The 19,099-nt window shown below is 44.0% G+C and overlaps 1 protein-coding gene across 1 annotated transcript in view; it reads right to left on the bottom strand.

The window, feature by feature from the left end:
* TAF4B (TATA-box binding protein associated factor 4b) overlaps positions 1-19,099 on the bottom strand; it is a 201,075-nt gene that overhangs the window by 140,183 nt on the left and 41,793 nt on the right. The window contains 2 exon segments of the mRNA XM_030188871.1: positions 7,781-7,886; positions 8,206-8,341. Coding sequence (XP_030044731.1) covers positions 7,781-7,886; positions 8,206-8,341 — 242 coding nt within the window.

The following is a 19,099-nucleotide window of genomic DNA, read 5'->3' as shown; positions in this document are numbered from 1 at the left end:
GATCGCTGCCTTTTCCACTGAACAGTGACAAGACACATACTGGCTGAGCAGAAAAGTTTAAAAACCAGTCTCTCAGATTAGCTGCCAAGTCATGTTGCTTCTGGAAAGCTTTTCTGCCATTGGAAATCAGCACCATTAGTACCAAAATGTTCCAAGAAAGATGCCAGAAAGCCCAAGCCAAGTCAAAGGTCTTTCTTTGAAAAGTGGGTCACTTCACAAATAAGTTTAAGCCTTTTTTTGTTGTTGTTATTTTGTGGCTATGGGAAATCCTAACAGGACAAAACATCAGTAATCAAGTAGACATCGGTGAATTGATAAAATAGCTCAAGGGACATCAGTTTTGCCAAATTAACACCACATTTTTAAAAATAAAGCTACAAAGAATATGGGTAATCAAAGTTTTGCTTATTCTAAGTTTAATCACATTCAGTGTCTCACAGAAGCTTGTTGATAGAACTTAGCAAAACATACCATAATCTTTCAGTGGATTGCTTAAGAGAACTATAAACTACAGTTCAGTATGCAAGGGCAATGTGCTTCATTGTAGGATTGTGACAAGCAGAGCTCAAATGGTGTTTAAGTCCACTGCTGTTTAAAATCCTCAACTCAGAAGTATATAATTAAAATGACCTTGAATATATTTGCACGATATAGTTTTTAAAATATGGTAAATCCAGTAGAGATTAGGATGTGAAAGTCTCATGGTGACAGGAATTCACATAGGGGCCCCTGATGTAGCAAAGTGCCAAATGTAAGACAATGGCAATGGAAACCAATGGGCTATGTATAAGGTGGACAGTGCTGGAAAGCGCCATATTAATAACTCTGGAAAGTACTAGGAATGCTGACAATGTCCAGCTGTAGCAGGTGACACATATGTGGGCCTGATTTTAAAAATTGCTCATCTTATCTTCCATTTCCTTTGACAAGCGAAGCAGGAGAATTACAAGATGAAATTTAAACTCCTTTCCACAACCAAAACTGCAAACAAAAAGTACATAATTTTTATAATCAATGTCAGATGCAATAGAGGGACACAAACCAGTTAGATTTTCAGGATCTCTCTAATGAATACTCATGTGATATTTGCATTCACTGCCACTATTGTACTCAAATATATCTCTCATGCATATTCAATAGGGGAATTCTGAAAAACAAACTGGTTTGTGACCCTCCTGCAATGCAGTTTTGACACCCCAGTTTTATTTTTGCTCCTATTTCTCCTGCTGGCAGCTGCCAACACATTCAATGCCTTGCACGACGACAGCTCCACAATGATTTCAAGAGGTCGTCTGGGGGGAGCCCCATATCATCACATCATCAGTTCTGTTCTTCCAGCACAAATAATGCACAGAACAGTCACCAGTGGGAAGAAAGTGAAATGAAGCATTAAAAGGTGAAATTTATTCATGACAGTTAATTTTTTTCCATGAATCCTGCTAGACCAGCCAAATGAATGGTAGTGTCCCCCTCCTACCCAATTTCAGTCACTAGGGACAGGCAGGATCCCCGAAGTCCTATAGAGTTTGCCTGTCCCTCACCATTGAAAATATGATACTAAAACAGCATCACCCCCCCCACACACACATACACACACACACACACACACACACACACACACACCAACAATGCAGGTGACAGACTCCTGATTCCTGCACAGTTCCCACTAACAGATGGAGGCAGAGAACTAAAATCTTCCAATGACATAACTGGTTTAAGGGCTGGTGCAGTCCGGAACTTTCCAGTATGCCACTGCCAAAGCAGCTCAAGTCATCCAACACACACACACACACACACTTAAAAACACCCCATACAGAACCTCTGCATAAGTTCTCAAACACCCTCAACTTAATGAGCTACTTAGACTTTCAGACTAAAGGGAGACAGGTAGCAAACCTTAACCGATGCCTTAGACTTCCAAAGCGCATTCTGGACTGATCTTGTATAAAGGCCTGTTCCATAGCCAGAGAAGACTGAGGGTTCTCAGGTCCCATTCCCCTAGGTCCACAACATTCCTGCTGAAAGAGTCTGCCTGGCTATGAGTACGTAAGTACATAAGTAATGCCATACTGGGAAAAGACCAAAGGTCCATCGAGCCCAGCATCCTGTCCCCGACAGCAGCCAATCCAAGTCAAGGGCACCTGGCAAGCTACCCAAACATACAAACATTCTATACATGTTATTCCTGGAATTGTGGATTTTTCCCAAGTCCATTTATTAGCAGTCTATGGACTTGTACTTTAGGAAACCGTCCAACCCCTTTTTAAACTCTGCCAAGCTAACCGTCTTCACTACGTTCTCCGGCAACGAATTCCAGAGTTTAATTACGCGTTGGGTGAAGAAACATTTTCTCCTATTTGTTTTAAATTTACTACACTGTAGTTTCATCGCATGCCCCCTAGTCCTAGTATTTTTGGAAAGCGTGAACAGATGCTTCACATCCACCTGTTCCACTCCACTCATTATTTTATATACCTCTATCATGACTCCCCTCAGCCATCTCTTCTCCAAGCTGAAAAGCCCTAGCCTCCTTAGTCTTTCTTCACAGGGAAGTCGTCCCATCCCCACTATCATTTTTGTTGCCCTTTGCTGCACCTTTTCCAGTTCTACTATACCTTTCTTGAGATGTGTCGAGCAGAAATGAACACAATACTCAAGGTGCGGTCGCACCATGGAGCGATACAACGGAATTATAACATCCTTACATCGGTTCTCCATACTTTTCCTAATACCCAACATTCTATTCGCTTTCCTAGCCGCAGCAGCACACTGAGCAGAAGGTTTCAGTGTATTATCCACGACGACACCCAGATCCCTTTCTTGGTCCGTAACTCCTAACGTGGAACCATGCATGACGTAGCTATAATTCGGGTTCTTTTTTCCCCACATGCATCACCTTGCACTTGCTCACATTAAACGTCATCTGCCATTTAGCCGCCCAGTCTCCCAGTCTCGTAAGGTCCTTCTGTAATTTTTCACAATCCTCTCATGAGTTAACGACTTTGAATAACTTTGTGTCATCAGCAAATTTAATTACCTCGCTGGTTACTCCCATCTGTAAATCATTTATACATATATTAAAAAGCAGCAGTCCTAGCACAGACCCCTGAGGAACCCCACTAACTACCCTTCTCCATTGTGAATACTGCCCATTTAACCCCACTCTCTGTTTCCTTTCCTTCAACCAGTTTTTAATCCATAATAAGACATTTCCTCCTATCCCATGACCCTCCAATTTCCTCTGTAGCTTTTCATGAGGTACCTTGTCAAACGCCTTTTGAAAATCCAGATACACAATATCAACCAGCTCCCCTTTGTCCACATGTTTGTTTACTCCTTCAAAGAATTGAAATAAATTGGTCAGGCAAGATTTCCCCACACTAAAGCCGTGCTGACTTGGTCTCAGTAATGTGCTCTGTAATTTTATTTTTAATAATAGCCTCTACCATTTTCCCCAGCAATGACGCCAGACTCACCGGTCTATAATTTCCCGGATCTCCACTGGTACCAAGCCCAATTTTAAGGATAAATTGCATATAACTAACAGAAGCTCCGCAAGCTCATTTTTCAGTTCTATCAGTACTCTAGGATGTATGCCATCCGGTCCAGGAGATTTGCTACTCTTCAGTTTGCTGAACTGCCCCATTATGTCCTCCAGGTTTACTGTGAATTCAGTAAGTTTCTCTGACCCGTCTGCTTGAAATACCATTTCCAACACTGGTATCCCACCCAAATCTTTCTCGGTGAAGACTGAAGCAAAGAATTCATGCAATCTCTCCGCTACGTCTTTGTCATCCTTGATCGCCCCTTTTACCCCTCGGTCGTCCAGCAGCCCAACCGATTCTCTTGCCAGCTTCCTGCTTTTAATATACCGAAAAAACTAACCGGCTGCCAACAGCAGTTCTGCATATTGATTACCTCTTTGTCTGCTGATGAACAGAACCCCTGTGGCATTGTCAGACATGACCTAAACTTTGGACCCCTTCAGTAAAGGTAGGAAATGCTGCAGCACTGTATGAAAAGTCCCATCTTGTGTTAATGGATTTACCACCCTGATTCTGAGTGTAATAGAGAGAGCCCTGCATGAGTCGAGGGGCTTACAGCTGTGGTCACTACAACATAGAAGGGCGTAAGCAATGAGACAACCTGAAAGGATGTGTTGTGTTTTTCCATCCTGCCAGCCTCTCCTGGAGAGCCTTGGAAATGGAAGCAATATATGAAGCTCTAGGAAAGAGAAGTCTAGCTTGACTGCAGTGCCTTCTGAAGGGAATGCAACCAAGGAACAACCTCCAGAGATACCACCATGGAGACACCCGAGGAGCTTCCTGAGCACAGAGGGCTCTCTCTCTCTTCTGCAACTTGAACAGGCACTCCCTTGGAAGAAGTATGGTCTTCCACAAAGCCCGCATCTGTGTCTTTTGGTCCAGGAAAGCAACCACCTGAGCCACTCCAACTGAAGTAGTATTGCCTCCTTGTCTGAATAAGCAGAAGTACTACTACTACTACTATTTAACATTTCTAGAGCGCTACCAGGGTTACGCAGCGCTGTACAAAAACAAAGAAGGACAGTCCCTGCTCAAAGGAGCTTACAATCTAAAGGACAAGAAGGACAAGGAATGCAGAGGTAGGCCCAAGATGATTTAACCCAAAATTCTCTGCTTGCAGAGGTGCGTTACCACCACCAGCCTAACCTTGGTAAAGGAGCAGGATGAAGAGGCCAGGCCAAAAGGCATTGCTCTGAACTGAAAAATCCTGCTGAAGACATAGAACATAAGAAGTTTGTGTGCCTCTCGGAGTGCGATAAGCAGCTAGGCTTCTGTCAAATCCAGGGATGTTAAAAACCCTCCCAGCCTGACCAAGGCTAATACCAAATTAAGTGGATTCTTTTGGAAGTGTGGTACCCTCAGGGAGGTATTGACTTCTTTAAGATATAAAATGGGATAGAAGGAGCCACTCTTCTCAGGTACAACCAGGAACTTGAGTACTGGCCTAAGTAATGCTCCTGAGAATCAACCGGCTCCACCCCCAAGCGGAGCAACCGCTGAAGAGCTAACTGTCATCCACTTGAAAGGAGACTGCCACGGGGGGGGGGGGGGTACCCTAAGGATGTCCAAAGCAGGCATGCCCATTTCAGGGGGAAAACCCATTAAACCACTTCACGGGCTCACTGGTGCAAGGCAATGCATGCTCACTCATGGTATTGGTGGCAAAAACTGCTGTCCACCTGTACCTCCAAGGGATCCAGCTTATCAAAATTGGGTACCTTGTATCCTGTAGAGGTTAATGCCCCAAATGTTCTAGTTTTCCTTGTCCCATAAGTGATCTGGTCTTCTGATAATTTGAGAATGTAGGAGTGTACTAGGACGCCTAATAGTTCAGTAGTGCCTCCAGTTCTTGGTATGCCCTTGACTTCCCCCAGTATTTCCAGTTATTTGAGGGTGGTACTGTAGAAGTCACTAAAGGAATGTCAGAACAGCAAGCAGCCCCAAAGGGAAGCTTGCACACGCAGGCATTGAAGAACAGATTGGCAATCCAATAACTGCCCACAGATGGTTGTTGTTCTGCCATCTCAGATACCACTGTCCAAAAAGAAAAGCGGACCAAATAGCTGATTGGCCTCTCTCAGCTGGACCTGAACCATAACACCCCCACACTTGGGAGGTCTGCACTCCTGCTGTCAAAACCATACAACCTGTCCCAGTGGCTTCTCTGCCTTATAACAGAGAGCATCCTAAGAACTGAACTGGCAGTGGGTATGGCACACTCAACATCTAGGACCCCTTCAGAATTCCCTCAGCACCTGCCCATGTAAACCAGATCTTCTAGATGGCAACTGAAGAGGCCAAACCTAGCAGGCAATGTGGAAAAGATGCACCACTGGGAAGCCACCCACCTGCCCTGTGGAGAAGGCGTCCTTGCTTGGGAAGCCTACTGCTCAGCCCAAACCATCAGAAGCACGTTCTTCTTAGAGTCCTGGTACATCTGGGGGGGGGGGGGGGGGGGGGCAGGGAGAATACAGGCCATGATTTTCCTCTAGAGGCTCAAGGAACAGTCAAGGCCACTTAATGGCACACTTGAAAGCCTTAGAGTCCCCTGGGATCACTGCAGACTTACAGAAACCCTCCCCACTAGGGAGACAGATTCCTGCCAGGGTCTGACTACCCAATTTCTTTCAGTACCTGGTTCTCAAAATATCTGGGGCCCCTCCTGGTACTTCTCTGGATCTCACGGGGACAGCCCAGGGGAGCAGGACCAGGCCAAGGGTTCACCTCATGGCTGACGACAAAAATGGCCACCGTTCCCACTACAAGTGCAACTGCCGCAGTTTTCATCAGGAGGCATATTTTCAAAGCACTTTGGGAGGCTAAGTTCCATAGGTTTCTATGGAACTTTGGGAGGCTAAGTGCTTTGAAAATGAGCTTGCAGGTGTCCTAGAGGAACTCCAGTGCCCACTCTCCGGGTTCACCCAGGGCCACTAACAAAACAGCCAGCAGTGCTATTCTGCCAGAAGATCCCGCTAGCTCTACCTTGCTGAGCCTCGATAATGACTACAGCTGAAAACCTCCTCTGCCTGAGACTCAGATCTGCATTCACCGGGGGTCTAGGACTGCAGCTCATTCTCTTCTACCCAATCCTTACCAGTCAGAACCCTACATCCAAAGTCAATGTGCTTTTTCCTCTTTTTTTTTTTCTTTTAAGTAGCTTTACTTCCCCAGTAAACTGCTAGAGAAATAAAGCCAAGGCACAGCTGACCAAGCACTGCCGGGGGAAAAAAAACCCCTGTGCAGTTGTGCCATGGGAAGGCACATACTCACATACCCCACCACTGGTAGGTGTCCTGCAGGAACTGCTACCACACAGCTTCACCAAGCACCATCCTGTGGGAGAGGCTGAAGGCTTCAGAGCAAGGAACACCTCCTGGCTCAACTAACAGCAACAGCCATGGTCCAAATCCCAGGAGCAGCCATGAAGACCACAGGCTGTGAACTGTGCTTGGGGAGTTAGGCCCATATATAAAGTTGTTGTTACCATCCCAGACCTACACCATCTGCTGGAGGCAGAAAACAGTCCTGGACCGTTACAGAGCGTACCCAGCCCTTATACTGATGATGTCACTGGAAGATTTTACTTCTTTACTTCTATCTGCTGGTAGGAAGGGGGCACAGCCATTTTGTCTGGACTGGTCTAACAGGATAAGGAATTATTATATATTTACATACGCACACTTTTTTTTTTAATTAATATGAGTGTTTTGGCTAACTTAACTTACAGTGGAGGGGAGATGCAGAATTCACAACCCTCTATAATAAGTGAATTCCACTTACTGGTCAAGTGACAGCAATGGCGATGGCTGGCTAACAGACAAAATCACAGTGTATGTCTCCCAGTCTGAAGAAAGCTACTGCAGTAGTGGCGGAGAAATGGGAGTGGGGAGGGCGAAGGATGCCAGGGAAACCCAAGCAGCAACAAGACAAAAGGTCCTGCTGCTAAAGTCTCAAGAGATCATTTCAACTTAGCTGAAAGCTTAAAGGAATTGGAACACACTAACTTTCATTAAGTGACACCCCTAGTGCAGTTAACGTGCATTATTTACTGCAAGGTGCACATGCGATTAGTATAGGAAAACCATAATATTATTCCCTTTTAGGTTAAGTATTTTGCTTTCTCTTAAGAAAGCAGAAAAATGGGGCAGCTTCAGCAGTTTCAGATTTGGTCCCAATAACATAAAATATCTATATCTGCCTATGTATCTCTGCTTACGTGTATTTTAATTTTATACCTGAAGGATGTTGTACTATTTTCTTTGATTTTATTCTTCTCAGCAGGAGATGCTCCAAGCGACAGAATTTTATTTCCTGGAAGGGTAACTTGTTTCAGAATGGACGCTAAAAATAAGAAACAGAAAAGTTCCAGAACATTTGCCTGTAACTGCGAGAGACATACACATGGGCAGAGCCACTGTACATGTTACATGGTGCACTTAGGTGTGCCAACATCAGCCACTGAATGCACCTGAATTCTGGCACGCCTATTTAACTTTGCGATAGTATTTTATAATGGCTTAAGAGTGTCATTACAGAACTGGTCATAAGCACCTATATCTCAATGCCAAGTTATAGAACTGTCTCCTCACCCTCATACGTATATAAAACTGTTTCCATCCTAGCCCCAACCCACCAAACCATAGGCTGATGTGATTCCTACCTGCTGGGAACTGGTTGGCTTGAATTATTGTGCTTAGGGGCATTCTGCCTTCTCCAGGCTTCCTGATGATCAGGGTGGAGATTGGAGGAAGAACAGTCACTGGCTTTCCAAATACTCCTGCTGGCTGCTGAACCACCTGCAGACAACGAATCACATACAGTATGAACAGAAGCAGACTCTGGATGGAAACAAGTTCCATCAATGCGTTTGTTCAATCAAAAATGCTTAAAGTATGCACATCCAGCTTTCTGTATCCATCCACAAGTCCCAACATTTCAAAAGGACTTTTCATCCAGAAAACCCAGCAGTGTGTTTACATTTATATATACCAACGTACCCTTGCCCAAACCATTCTAATGCTGTGACTTATGAATGGATTGATTTGCATTTGTTATACTGCAGTTCACTCAGGTTCTGGTTCTCTTGACATCAATGACATGTACAAACCAACGACTGTAGAGCTGAGGAAGGTTTTACACCATGGTAACAGTTACAACATACACCAATGGGAGGGTGTCATATCACAATATGACAACAGACTTCGTCATGTGACACAGAAGCATCCACCCGCACAAGTGTTGCCACTACAAAATTCTTTTGCTCCACTACAGCACTGTAATGTTCCTAAAAATAAAACTGAGGCGGAAGAAAAAGAAAAAGCAAGGAAGGTGGAACAAAAAGATGAGAAGGTACCCAAAGAGAAAAGACACCCCCAAATCACTAAAACCGAAACACATACTAGGAAATGTAGGTGGAAAGCAAAGACCACAAATGCTCAGTCTAAGCAATAAAATTCATGACCTTCAAGCCCTGATGTTGGACGCAGACTTGGACATAATTGCAGTCACAGAGACATGGCTCAATGGTTCCCATGAATGGGATGTAAACATACCAGGCTATAATATTTTTAGGAAGGATAGAGAGGGGCGTAAAGGTGGAGGAGTAGCTCTGTATGTGAGAAATGATATCGCAGCGACTGAAATGACAGGGAACTGGGGAAAGGAAGAAGCGATATGGATCACCTTAAAAAGAGAGGATAGAACCTCTGTCCACGTGGGCGTTGTCTACAGACCCCCGACACAATTGGAGGAACTAGATAAAGATCTGATCGCTGATATTCAAAAGTTGGGGAAGAAAAGAGAGGTGCTGTTGTTGGGAGATTTTAATCTGCCGGATGTAGATTGGAAGGTTCCATCTGCGAAATCAGAAAGAAGTAGAGAGATTGTGGATGCTTTCCAAAGTGCTCTGCTCAGACAAATTGTGACGGAGCCCACGAGGGAGGGAGCGACGTTGGATCTGGTGCTCACAAATGGGGATAGTGTGTCAAATGTCCGAGTGGGTGCACACCTGGGAAGCAGTGACCATCAAACGGTTTGGTTTGATATGACGGCTGAAGTGGAGGGCGGCCACTCTAAACTCAAAGTCCTGGATTTCAAGCGAGCTGACTTCAATAAAATGGGGGAATACCTGAGGAAGGAGCTGATGGGCTGGGAGGACGTACGAGAAGTGGAAGGACAGTGGTCCAGGCTGAAAGAAGTAATAAATAGGGCCACAGACCTTTATGTAAGGAGAGTAAATAAAAGCAAGAGAAAAAGGAAACTGATATGGTTCTCCAAGCAAGTGGCTGAGAAAATAAAGATTAAAGAGTTAGCGTTCCAGAAATATAGAAAATCTCAAGAAGAGGAACACGGGGAGGAATACCGGATGAAACTGAAAGAAGCCAAGAGAGAGGTACGTCTGGCGAAGGTGCAAGCGGAAGAACAAATGGCTAGAAATGTAAGAAGGGGAGACAAAAACTTCTTCAGGTATATTAGTGAAAGGAGAAAGACAAAAAAGGGAATTGTAAGACTAAAAGATACAGCGAAACGCTATGTAGATAATGATGAAGAAAAAGCCAATTTGCTAAATAGATACTTTTGTGCTGTTTTCACTGAAGAAAATCCTGGAGAAGGACCGCGAGGGACTGGCAAAAGTACACCAGAGAATGGAGTGGATAAAGCACTGTTCACGGAAGAGAGTGTGTATCAACAACTTGGAAAGCTAAAGGTGGACAAAGCCATGGGACCGGACGGGATCCACCCCAGAATACTGAGGGAGCTCAGAGAGGTTCTGGCGGGTCCTCTTAAAGATTTGTTTAATAAATCCTTGGAGACGGGAGAGGTTCCGAGGGATTGGAGAACGGTGGTCCCTCTTCACAAAAGTGGTGATAGGGAAGAAGCTGGAAACTACAGGCCGGTAAGCCTCACTTCGGTTATTGGAAAAGTAATGGAAGCGATGCTGAAGGAAAGGATAGTGAATTTCCTGGAAGCCAATAAGTTGCAAGATCCGAGACAACATGGTTTCACCAAAGGGAAATCGTGCCAAACGAATCTCATTGAATTCTTTGACTGGGTGACAGGAGAATTAAATCAAGGACGTGCTATGGACGTAATCTACTTAGATTTCAGCAAGGCTTTTGACACGGTTCCCCACAGGAGGCTCTTGAATAAACTAGATGGGCTGAAGATAGGCCCCGAAGTGGTAAACTGGATTAGGAACTGGTTGACGGGCAGACGCCAGAGGGTGGTGGTGAATGGAGTTCGCTCGGAGGAGGGAAAGGTGAGTAGTGGAGTGCCTCAGGGATCGGTGCTGGGGCCGATTCTGTTCAATATATTTGTGAGTGACATTACCGAAGGGTTACAAGGTAAAGTTTGCCTTTTTGCGGATGACACCAAGATTTGCAACAGAGTGGACACCCCGGAGGGAGTGGAAAACATGAAAAAAGATCTGAAGAAGCTAGAAGAATGGTCTAACATTTGGCAATTAAAATTCAATGCGAAGAAATGCAAAGTGATGCACTTAGGGAGTAGAAATCCAAGGGAGAGTCTGATAGGCACGGACGGGGAGAGGGATCTTGGGGTGATAGTATCTGAGGACCTGAAGGCGACGAAACAGTGCGACAAGGTGGTGGCCGTAGCTAGAAGATTGCTAGGCTGTATAGAGAGAGGTGTGACCAGCAGAAAAAAGGAGGTTTTAATGCCCCTTTATAAGACATTGGTGAGGCCCCACCTGGAGTATTGTGTTCAGTTTTGGAGGCCATACCTTGCGAAGGATGTTAAAAAAAATGGAAGCGGTGCAAAGAAAAGCTACGAGAATGGTATGGGATTTGCGTTCCATGACGTATGAAGAGAGACTTGCTGACCTGAACATGTATACCCTGGAGGAAAGGAGGAACAGGGGTGATATGATACAGACGTTCAAATATTTGAAAGGTATTAATCCGCAAACGAATCTTTTCCGGAGATGGGAAGGCGGTAAATCGAGAGGACATGAAATGAGATTGAAGGGGGGCAGACTCAGAAAAGATGTCAGGAAGTATTTTTTCACGGAGAGGGTGCTGGATGCTTGGAATGCCCTCCCGCGGGAGGTGGTGGAGATGAAAACGGTAACAGAATTCAAACATGCGTGGGATATGCATAAAGGAATCCTGTGCAGAAGGAATGGATCCTCAGAACCTTAGCTAAAATTGGGTGGCGGAGCAGGTGGGGGGAAGAGGGGTTGGTGGTTGGGAGGTGTGGATAGTGGAGGGCAGACTTATACGGTCTGTGCCAGAGCCGGTGATGGGAGACGGGACTGGTGGTTGGGAGGCGGGGAATACTGCTGGGCAGACTTATACGGCCTGTGCCCTGAAAAAGGCAGGTACAAATCAAGGTAAGGTATACACATATGAGTTTATCTTGGGCAGACTGGATGGACCGTGTAAGTCTTTTTCTGCCGTCATCTACTATGTTACTATGTTACAATAACAAACTGTAATAATCTTCTTTATCAGTGACACAAATGTATCCCACCTTTGGGTCACACGGATTGTTTTTTTCCTGCATCATTAAAGTAGTTTTCCTGAATGTCAAACAAAAAAAAAAAAAAAAAAAAAAAAAAAAAAAGAGTAGCACGAAGCACTTGCCTTTGGATCCATCCTACTACTACGTTGAACTTGCTCACAGACTCCTCAGCTGCCATTTATTTGTGGCTATGTTTTGGGACATTTTGCATATTCTGCCATTTAGGGTAGATCTCTCCTTTTATCATTTCATGTTCTTTGTTCTATAACACAAGGGCAACTTCTGAAGCTGAGGGAATTTTTGGCCTGTTCGTTTAGAGAAAACTGTACCAGCTGTTACTGCTTGTATATTTATGTTTATAAGGGTAATAAAAAGCTTGTTTGGATTCTATTTGTTCTTCCAATAGAACTCTACATGAACTGCCCAAATTTAATGATTTGTCTATTTAAGAAATAAGTATACCAGGCAGTAATATGCAGCTATTTTGGAAATCAAATGTTTTTGCTAACTTTTCAGCCTGTACAAGTTTAAAACTTAAATCTTATTGTAAACCACTGTTTTCCCCATTTTAGGCATCTCTCCAAACCAAATGGAATCCCAAATTCATTTTTAAATGACCAACTGCCGCTTCAGTATCCAAGCATAATCATTGAGTACACATCCCCAAATATATAATCTTAGAGGCTCATATTCAAAGGTTTTATCCTTCCTTCCTAAATTAGCTTTTGAAAATTTACTACGGCAGAGTGCCACAATTTATGGTCAAAATTTAATTAAACCAAATTCAAAAGCTTAAAAAAGTAGATGACAACAGGGATGGATTTTGGCAAGGAAAAAAAAAAAAAGCTTAGCACTGATTTTCACCACTAGGCATTAAGCTCATAATCCAGGAAAACAAAAGCCAGGTCTAAATTACAGTAGAACCTAAGCACCTAAATTTAGTTTAATTTTCAGCAGATGTTTGAATGAAAATAGGAAACAAATTTAGGGGGTCTTTTACAAAGGCGTGCTAGCATTTTTAGTGTGTGCTAAATGCTAGAGATGCCCATAGGAATATATGAGCGTCTCAAGAGTTTAATGCACACTTATTTTTAGTGCACGCTAAAAACACTAGTGCGCCTTTGTAAAAGGCCCACTTAGGCATTTAACTTAGGAGTTCAGATCTTGAATATGTGGTCCGCCATTTCTAGTAATCAAGGCATTACTGCATGCTATTTAGCACAAGTACCATTTTATGCAATGGTGTCTATTTACTAATAACATAAATTAACCATATTTGCACAAGCTAATGAAGTTAACACACTTTAGCAAATCTAGCCCTCTGTTTGGGTACTGTGCCTTAATATATACGGTTATTCTACCAAAAACCTTTCAGCCTCCATCCACGTAGTTCTCCTTTCATTTATTTTGTAGGAAATAGAAAATGTATGCTCAGGAATTCAGAAATCCTTGTTCTGAAACTGGGAGAATAAGTGTCTGACTATTTGGGTTCCAATTATAGTAGAATCACTTCTCGAGCAAAAAATGGGAACGCCAAAACAGCCACCTATTTAATCACTTTTAGGTGACCCACTACATTGTAGCTCAAAATAATGAGCTACAGAATTAAATTAATTTATTAATAAAATCCCGAACCAATGTAATAAGATCTTTTTTTTCCATTATGGGTTGAAGACATCCATGCGTTAGGCACGCTCAAGTCTCGCCTTTGCTACGCCTCTGACACGCCCCCGTGAACTTTGGTCGTCCCTGCTACGGAAATCAGTTGGGGACGTCCAAAATCGGCTTTCAATTATACTGATTTGGGCGACCCTGTGAGAAGGACGCCCATCTTCCAATTTGTGTTGAAAGATAAGCGTCCTTCTCTTTCCAAAATGGTCCTGATAGTGTTCAATCGTTTACTCTTCTCACGTAATCGTGAAACCCACAAAACATTACTAAAATTCACAAGTTCACAAATGTATTATTCAAAGTTCACAAATCACAACAATCAGTGATCAAAAAGAGAACCAAGCTTAAATTATGGAAACAGCTTCTCAGTCCATGAGATCTCTTGACTCAATGCTTACATCAATTTTTCACTAGAAATGCACCAAGTAATGGTTGTCCTTCTAGTGTTTCAGCAGACATCCTCTGCCTGCTTCTAGAGTCTCACCAAACTCAGATTGCCAATTATCTAAAATATAAAACTAATCTATAATAAAATTAAAATTCTAAAAAAACAGTTCCAACATACAAAACAATTCAAATCAACTTACCAATGGGTCTAACTCTTACTGCAACAAAACGCTAAGCACTAGGCAAAGCCAGATGTCAATAAAAAAAGTGACTGCCAAAAATGACATCACCCCATTCAATGAATCCTTATTAAATCCAGCACCAATAAAAATCAACTCCATTCCATTTCACAGGCCATTTGGCACCACCGTCTGTAGATGAGAAATCCATCTAAGTTCTTTCACCAGCAGAACAGCATTTAAATCTCCCTCAAACCGAGATGGGTATAGCACTTCAAACATGCAATAAAACTGTCAACAATCGAAATTATGTTGAAACTGAATGCAATGGGGCACTTTACGTGTTGTAACTTCCTAGCATCGTAACCAACTCCGATGTTCTGTCAAACAAATCTTAAAGGAACAAATTGTTTCCCCCGAATAAACTGGTTGGCAGGGGCACCAGATTGCATCAACCAAGTGGAAGCAAAATGTGAGCCTAATATCATTCAAACATTTCAGTCCCTGAAAAGTACAAAAACTGTAAGCCCCACATGGCTGATGACCAACAGTAGAAACATTAGTATCCAAATTAGCCCCCCCCCTCCCAAGACAAAACAGAAGAACTAAAGAATCCCGCAGATTTCTCCATCTTTTAAATGCAAACAAAGGAGGTTTTTGGTAGAGTGTATGTAGCTATAATGTATGCAAACGTTTCAAGATCACCTTTAGCATTTCTCCTGAATAAGGCAACAAACATACACTGCAGGTAGAAGCTTGTTTTTGTGTAGAGAATAGCAGGTATGTACGTTCTGCCCATTGCACCCTCTTATAGGCTTTTAATCACGTTGTGGATACCCATGATCATGAAATCTTTTCATCAAAACCACAGACTGATCTTTAAAATCTTGAAGAGCACATTTGTCTCAAAGGTAATCAATAGAATAAAATAAAACATAGAAAAGAAAAATAAAATGATACCTTTTTTATTGGATTAACAATACATTTTTTGATTGGCTTTCGATGGTGGCCCTTCTTGGTCAGATCAGAAATAAGCAAATTTTGATAAGTAACAGCATATATAAGCGAAACATCAAAGTATTTCAGTGACAGTCTGAAAGGATGAGGGAGGGGCGGGCTAGGTGAGAAACAGAGAGGGTTGAGAGGATGAGGGACAGGGAAATATGCATAGTGATCAGAGGGTGACAAAGCAGTGAAGTTTCATGGGTTGTAATGGGCTAGAAAACCCAGATCTTTGTTAAGTCCTGTCTGGTGGATGTCAAAATATTTAATCATTTTGACTTCAAAGGTCTTGAGTTCCTGTATTGTTTTAAAGTTTCCTTTCAGTATTCGAAAGCTAATCAAAAAATGTATTTAGTCCAATAAAAAAAAGGATGTTCTTTACCTGGATGCAATTCTAACACTTCACGTGCCAACTCTAGCAGCCTACTGAGGAATGTTAGTGTATAATGCCTCAATATATGTTGTTACCAAAAATGGTGTTATAGGCACTCCAAAGACCTCCAATTGGTTCATAATATCAATAGAATCTTTCACATAAATCAGCGGTGTACCAAGGGCGGGGCGGTCCACCCCGGGTGCACGCCGCTGGAGGGGTGCAGAAAGCAGCCGCGTGCCTGTCGGCTCTGCTGGTTCCCTGCTCCCTCTGCCCCGGAACAGGTTATTTCCTGTTCCGGGGCAGAGGGAGCAGGGAGCCAGCGGAACCGAGAGCCGCACGGCTGCTCCCAGCAGCCAAGAATGCACCCGGAAGGGGGGGGGGGGGAGTGTCATTGCACCAGGAGAGGGGGGGTGCGCATCAGCGATCCACCCCGGGTGGCAGCCGACCTAGAATCGTCTCTGCATACAATGGTAACATAGGCACAAAAGGCCGTAAAAATGTGTCTACAAAAGTTGACAATGCATCTAAAAGTGAACCATTTGATAAAATAAATCAGACATCCTAGAGACTGTAATAAATTCTTATGAACCTTAGGTATACATCACTGGCATTCTTGGATATGGTACCAACAAACACTGTTTTTCCTTATTGGTCAAAAAGCCTGATTGTGCTCCTTCAAATAATTAATTTCTCCACATGTCACTTCACTTCTTCAGTGGGATCAGAGTCTAACTATCTATAAAAAAAGATCCATCAGCCAATTGGTGTTGAAGTTCTTGAATCTAAAAATCTTTATATGATCATGACTGAACCTCCTTTTATCCTCCAGTTTAATAATAATTGATGGATTACATCTCAGTTCTTGTACAGCCAAACGTTCTTGCCTTGATAAACTGTGAAATTTGGGAAAACACTAGACACTGGAAGACACATCATGTAATACTAATCGTTGAAATACTTCAATGTCAGGTTCAAATGGACTCGGAGGGACCCAGGAAGAAGGCACTCTCACTCTCAAGTTCTCTGATGTACAATACCATGTATCAAAAAATACACAAAGCCGTATTGATCTAAAAAGCTGATGAAGACATGTCTCAATCTCAAACAGATCAGGCTTCAAAGAAGGGACAAATTACAGCCCTTTCTGTAGAACCTTTAACTGAACTTCAGAAAGAGAACAAGAAGAGATATTAAATTACCACATCTTTCATTGCTGTTGAGATCTCGTGACTGGACATTCCCATAAATATCCCGGAGCCTTGAAATCTTGTCGGCCTCCCCCGGAGTTCTGCTGAACATTTCTGACTGCCCTGTTTTCAAGTAATATATTTGCGGCCTGGAATGGGATGTCCCATAAGAGACCTATGTCCATGATTATTGATGTTGATATTCTTCTCATGATAGATAGAATTTGTTGAGGCAAAGCACAGTTTACACCAACTGTATAGGGGGTAGTAATGTGAATTCAGTTTCAACTTGCCACTATTTCTCATTTGTTGTTTATATGCTTCTAAAAACATCAACAGGAAACACAAAAGATGGCAATGAGACACCAATACAATGCACATAGGATGATTTATAGGAAAAACATACTGATGTCTCGGTCATCTTTTCTTAGTTTGTGTTTGATGATCACCGCCCCTTTTTTCTCTCTTTGTTGGGTTCAGATTTCTCAGCTAGACAAGGTCTCTTTCAATAAACTACTGCTTCCATACAGTCCAAGAATGACAATTTGAGATTAGATTCCACCTATGGGCACAGTTTTACAAAACACTATCATCATTTCTTGAAACCATTTTAACAGCTCCTGCTTCTAAACCTTTGGATTATTGTATTGAGAAAAAGAGTGGCAAATCTAATATAATAAAACGCACCCTCAACGTTCTGAAGCCACGTTCTGTGAAGCCAGAAACTTGAAGCCGGAAGCCTCAGTTCTGTGAAGCCGGAAACTTGAAGCCGGAAGCCTGAAGCCTTGAAGCCTGAAGCCTTGAAGCCATCTGACGTCACTCCCAGGCTGAGGCTGAAGGGTTCAGCCTGCCGTCTCTGCCCCGCCCTCGCGAGAAAACAAACAAATCCGGAAGCGAAACGTCAGGGATGGAGGCGGCGCTCCCGACGTCTAGCCTTCCCTTCGCTGTGTTCCGCCTTCAAAACAAGGCGGAACACAGCGAAGGGAAAGCTAGACGTCGGGAGCGCCGCCTCCTTCCCTGACGCTTCGCTGCACGAACCGCCACGGAGGTAAAGTTAAAAAGAATAAAAAAAAAAAAACAGGATGCATGGATGCGAAGGGGGGGGGGCATGGATGCGAAGGGGGGGTATGGACGCGAAGGGGGGGGGGGGGGGGAAGAGGGCGGGCCAGGCTGGGACATGGGAGAGAGCGTAGCATGGATGCGAAGGGGGGGGGAACATGGAAGGGCGAGAGGGGACTTGCTGGAAAAGGATGAATGGAGGCGGCAGGGGACAGAGGAGCATGGATGGGCATGGATTGGGAGGGCAGGGCTCAGGGAGAGAGGGAAATTGCTGGATAGGGAAAAATGGAGGGACCAGGTGACAGAGGAGCATGGATGGGCATGGATTGGAAGGGCAGGACTCAGGGAGAGGGGAATTGCTGGATAGGGATGAATGGAGGGGACAGATGGGCATGGATGGATATGGATTGCAGAGCAGGCCTCAGGCAGAGAGGGGAAATGCTGGATAGGGAAAAATGGAGGGGCCAGGTGACAGATGAGCATGGATGGGCATGGATTGGGAGGGCAGGACTCAGGGAGAGGGGAATTGCTGGATAGGGATGAATGGAGGGGACAGATGGGCATGGATGGATATGGATTGCAGAGCAGGCCTCAGGCAGAGAGGGGAAATGCTGGATAGGGAAAAATGGAGGGACCAGGTGACAGAGGAGCATGGATGGGCATGGATTGGAAGGGCAGGACTCAGGGAGAGGGGAATTGCTGGATAGGGATGAATGGAGGGGACAGATGGGCATGGATGGATATGGATTGCAGAGCAGGCCTCAGGCAGAGAGGGGAAATGCTGGATAGGGAAAAATGGAGGGGCCAGGTGACAGATGAGCACGGATGGGCATGGATTGGAAGGGCAGGACTCAGGGAGAGGGGAATTGCTGGATAGGGATGAATGGAGGGGACAGATGGGCATGGATGGATATGGATTGCAGAGCAGGCCTCAGGCAGAGAGGGGAAATGCAGGATAGGGATGAATGGAGGGGGCAGGTGACAGACAAACATGGATGGCCATGGATTGGGAGGGCAGGGCTCAGGGACAGAGGGGAATTGCTGGAAAAGGATGAATGGAGGGGGCAGGGGACAGATGGCCATGGATTGGGAGGGCACGGCTCACACTCTCTCTCTCATATACAATGTCTTTCTGACTCTCACTCTCACACACTCTGTCTCACACTGTATCACATTCACTCTCTATGTGCCACACAGTCACTCACACACTCG

Source organism: Microcaecilia unicolor, chromosome 1, assembly GCF_901765095.1.
Source record: "Microcaecilia unicolor chromosome 1, aMicUni1.1, whole genome shotgun sequence".
Lineage (NCBI taxonomy): Eukaryota > Metazoa > Chordata > Amphibia > Gymnophiona > Siphonopidae > Microcaecilia > Microcaecilia unicolor.
This window is presented reverse-complemented; position numbering and strand designations above follow the sequence as displayed.